We start from the raw sequence: 3,754 nt of genomic DNA, 5'->3' as shown, positions 1-3,754 counted from the left end.
GAGCGTAGGTGTTGTGTAACTTTTTCTTTATCTAGTCCGTTGGATGGACTTCTAGATTTATAATGTCGAATCCCAAAGTCATCCTACGTGGGAAAGAAAATAAACTTAGGATTTTGCATTAAATTGAAAGCAACACTGCCACTCCAGACATTAATTGCAGTGTCATAATTTGTCCCCTCCCTCGCATCTTCCATAAGTACCCCCTCCTTCCATCATCTTTCTCACACGCTAAACCCTTCTTCTTCTTCTTCTCTCTCTGCCCTTACTGTACGAGCTTTCTTTGTGAGAGAGACATGGCAACAATGGGGGCAATGAGCATTGTTTCTCTTCTCTTATTTTTTACGCTCGTTGACGCTAGAATCCCTGGGGTCTACACAGGCGGTGCTTGGGAGGGTGCCCACGCCACTTTTTATGGTGGAAGCGACGCCTCTGGAACTATGGGTATGGAATGGAATTAACTGTAGTAGTAAAGATCCAAGCTTTTCTTCTGCATTTTCTTTCTCTGTTTCCTACCATTCAAGCCTACATAAACCCATTGTTAAGTCTACAAGTTCATGCTGAGTATATAAAATCTATTTCTAGCTCTGTTTTTCTCACATTTTCTGAAAATTGAAAGAAGACCCCTTTCTTTCCTCACTCAATACTCTTTTTTAAGCTTACAAAATTACCTCTCTGTAGTTGAAATATCAGAGAAGTAGCTAGTTCTTTGTTTCTTTAGTAAAGATCCAAGCTTTTCTTCTGCATTTTCTTTCTCTGTTTTCTGTCATGCAAGCCTGCAGAAACCCATCTTGAAGTCTGGAAGTTCATCCTTAGTATGGTATAGAAAACCCAGTTCTAGCTCTGTTTTTTTTTTTTTTTATACTTACCTGGCTTATGAAAATTACCTCTCTGTACTTGAAATATCAGAGAAGTGGCAAGTTTTTGTTTAGCATTTTCTTGCTTTGTTTTCTACCACTCAAGCCCGCATAAACCCATTTCAAAGTTTCCATGATCATGCTTCAGTACATAAACCCATTTAAAATTCTGCCTTTTTTTCTCTTAAATAATGTCAGAAATTCCACCTAATTCTCACTCACTCCGTTTTCTCCTCTACAGGTGGGGCTTGTGGTTACGGCAACCTCTACAGCCAAGGCTACGGCGTGAACACAGCCGCATTGAGCACTGCTCTGTTCAACAACGGCTTGAGCTGTGGCGCATGTTTTGAGATCAAATGCGCCGATGACCCAAGGTGGTGCCATTCCGGCAGCCCATCCATCTTAGTTACGGCCACCAACTTCTGTCCTCCAAACTACGCTCTCCCCAACGACAATGGTGGGTGGTGCAACCCTCCTCGAACCCACTTCGACCTTGCCATGCCCATGTTTCTTAAAATCGCTGAATATCGCGCTGGAATCGTTCCTGTTTCTTACAGAAGGTAAAAATTTCTAATTTTTTGTTGTTTCTCTGTAACTCTTGTGGGTCAGTTTTCAGGTAGGGTTTTTGTTTGCTTACGTCAGATCTCGATCAAATAGAATGTCAAGATAAGAGCATGAAATGAGTTTTCTCGAGATCAGTGTTGGTTTTCTTGAGATACATTTTGTCCTTGTGAATCCCTTTCGGTTAAAGTAGATGTCCCTTAGCTAAAGTTGGCGATGGGATGCGTAATTCGCGAAATTACCAAAATACCCTCTTTTTTTTTTTTTTTTTTTAGATTAAATGAAATATTGAAGGTATTATGGTAATTTCAAATGTGGAGGTTAACAACCTATTACTTGAGTTGAGATCGCAGCACCTATGTTTTGAAACTCATGTCATACTCAATTTGACCTAGGTCATCTCTCATATACTTATAAAAAATGACCTAAAGACTCTCATTTTCAATCTTGATTTTTCTACCCAAATTACTTTGCTTTTTAACTTCTCCAAAACATCCAATCTTATTATTGCCGTTTGAAGCTTGATTTAAACTGTTTTTAGGGAGAAAAATCAAGCGTTGATGTCATGGCATTTAATAGTCTAATAGAGTAGACCAAAGTCAAGAAGTATTTAACTTGTTTGAAAACACAGAGTGGGTATCTCAAATATTCATCAAAAGGAGAGGGGTCTGTCTAAATTACCCTTTCTATTATTTATTATTTATTATTCGCGCATGTATGTGGGACCATGCCACCTTAAATTCTTTGATTGATTGGTGTGAAAAGGGCTCTATATGTATATGGTTCGTTCAAGGCCTTTCCGCGTGATTACACGATATTCCATATTGCAAACATTTACTATATATACTTTAATAGTAAGAAAAGAAAAGAAAAGAAATATACGGTCAAAGAAGTCATCTTTTTTTTTTTTTGTATTTTACAAAACTAGCCTTATAATATATTATTAATTACAATCATCAGGGTTCCATGCCGAAAGCAAGGAGGGATCAGGTTCACAATCAACGGGTTTCGTTACTTCAACCTAGTTTTGGTGACAAACGTGGCAGGAGCAGGAGACATCACACGTGTGAGTGTGAAAGGATCAAAGACAGGATGGATGAGCATGAGCCGTAACTGGGGACAAAACTGGCAATCAAATGCAGTACTTGTGGGCCAGACTCTTTCCTTTAGAGTTACTGGTAGTGATCGACGCACTTCTACTTCATGGAACATTGTGCCATCTAACTGGCAATTTGGTCAAACCTTCACTGGCAAGAACTTTAGAGTCTAATTTTCAAATTTTACCGCCACAAAAAAAAAATCTCGTTTTTTTTAGGCGCCATTTTATTTACTGCCTTTATTTTTATTTTATTTTTAGTTAATTATAATTATGACGAAGGAGGTTAAAGCAAAAGAGGAGAGGTGGGGGGTAAAAGTAAAAGTAAAAAAGTTAAGTTTAGAGAGTGTGAGAGAGAGGAAACTTTTGACTTTTGGGGTTGTATTTGGTGAAAAATGAGAGAAGTAATTACTGTAACAGTCAGCTGAAGCGGCTGCAAAAATATGTAGCCCGCAGTTTGCAATATATTGTTGGTGCTTTTATGTTATAGTCTTGGGATATTAATCAAATATATATATTTGTGTTATTTGAGATATTTATTTCTTGTCCACCACATGTTAAGAATTCATTTACTACCTCTTTACTACTATTATAACGAGAGAATGTTGAATAGAAGTGGTTCCACACCAAATTTTGAATCGACATAATTTATAAAACTACAAAAATATTTTTTTATTATTTTGTCATGTAATAATTTTCAAATTACTTCAATATAAATAATTTATACATATAGGGGAAAATCATGGGACATAAATAAAAATAATGATTTTTCAAAATATGGGTAAGAAGTTTCGGATTGAATTGATTTTTTGTGAGATGATCGCCATGATGAGAAGATCTTTTACGATGGTCTTCTCATCATAGAGGTCATCCTCATAAAAAATCAGCTCAATCTTAAATTTTTAATTCATATTTTGAAAAATTATTATTATTATTACATTATTTTCAGATATGTCCCCATATATATATATATATATATATATATATCTATGGGAAATGTTCAGCAACAAACATTTTGACAAATATTTTGGTAAAACATTTTTCAAAACATGGGTTAGAAGTTTTGGAATGGGCTGATTTTTGGTGAGGATGATCTCTATGGTGAGGAGATCATCATCACCAAAAATCAGCCCATTCCAAAACTTCTAACCCCATCAAAAATGGTTTACAAAAAATGGACGGTCCACGATTTTTCAACTTGTAAACTGGGGTTAGAAGTTTTGGAATGAGCTGATTTTTTGTG

The 3,754-nt window shown here is 36.2% G+C and overlaps 1 protein-coding gene across 1 annotated transcript; it reads left to right on the top strand.

The window, feature by feature from the left end:
- Nucleotides 1-218: 218 nt before the first annotated feature.
- Nucleotides 219-3,046, top strand: EXPA4 (expansin A4). The gene is made up of 3 exons (XM_086425769.1): nucleotides 219-441; nucleotides 1,096-1,414; nucleotides 2,376-3,046. The coding sequence occupies exons 1-3, from the start codon at nucleotides 294-296 to the stop codon at nucleotides 2,683-2,685; spliced, it is 777 nt and encodes a 258-aa protein (XP_086281895.1). The 5' UTR covers nucleotides 219-293; the 3' UTR covers nucleotides 2,686-3,046.
- Nucleotides 3,047-3,754: the final 708 nt, after the last annotated feature.

The sequence above is a fragment of the Akebia trifoliata genome, chromosome 15 (assembly GCF_017979445.1).
Source record: "Akebia trifoliata isolate Shusen 1 chromosome 15, ASM1797944v1, whole genome shotgun sequence".
NCBI lineage: Eukaryota > Viridiplantae > Streptophyta > Magnoliopsida > Ranunculales > Lardizabalaceae > Akebia > Akebia trifoliata.
This window is presented reverse-complemented; position numbering and strand designations above follow the sequence as displayed.

What these genes read in the sequence shown, in the direction of transcription:
- EXPA4 (XM_086425769.1), top strand. Translation starts at nt 294, where the DNA reads ATGGCAACAATGGGGGCAATGAGCATTGTTTCTCTTCTCTTATTTTTT. An exon ending in CGACGCCTCTGGAACTATGG is followed by an intron (nt 442 to 1,095) that starts GTATGGAATGGA and finishes TCTCCTCTACAG; the next exon opens with GTGGGGCTTGTGGTTACGGC. An exon ending in GTTCCTGTTTCTTACAGAAG is followed by an intron (nt 1,415 to 2,375) that starts GTAAAAATTTCT and finishes TACAATCATCAG; the next exon opens with GGTTCCATGCCGAAAGCAAG.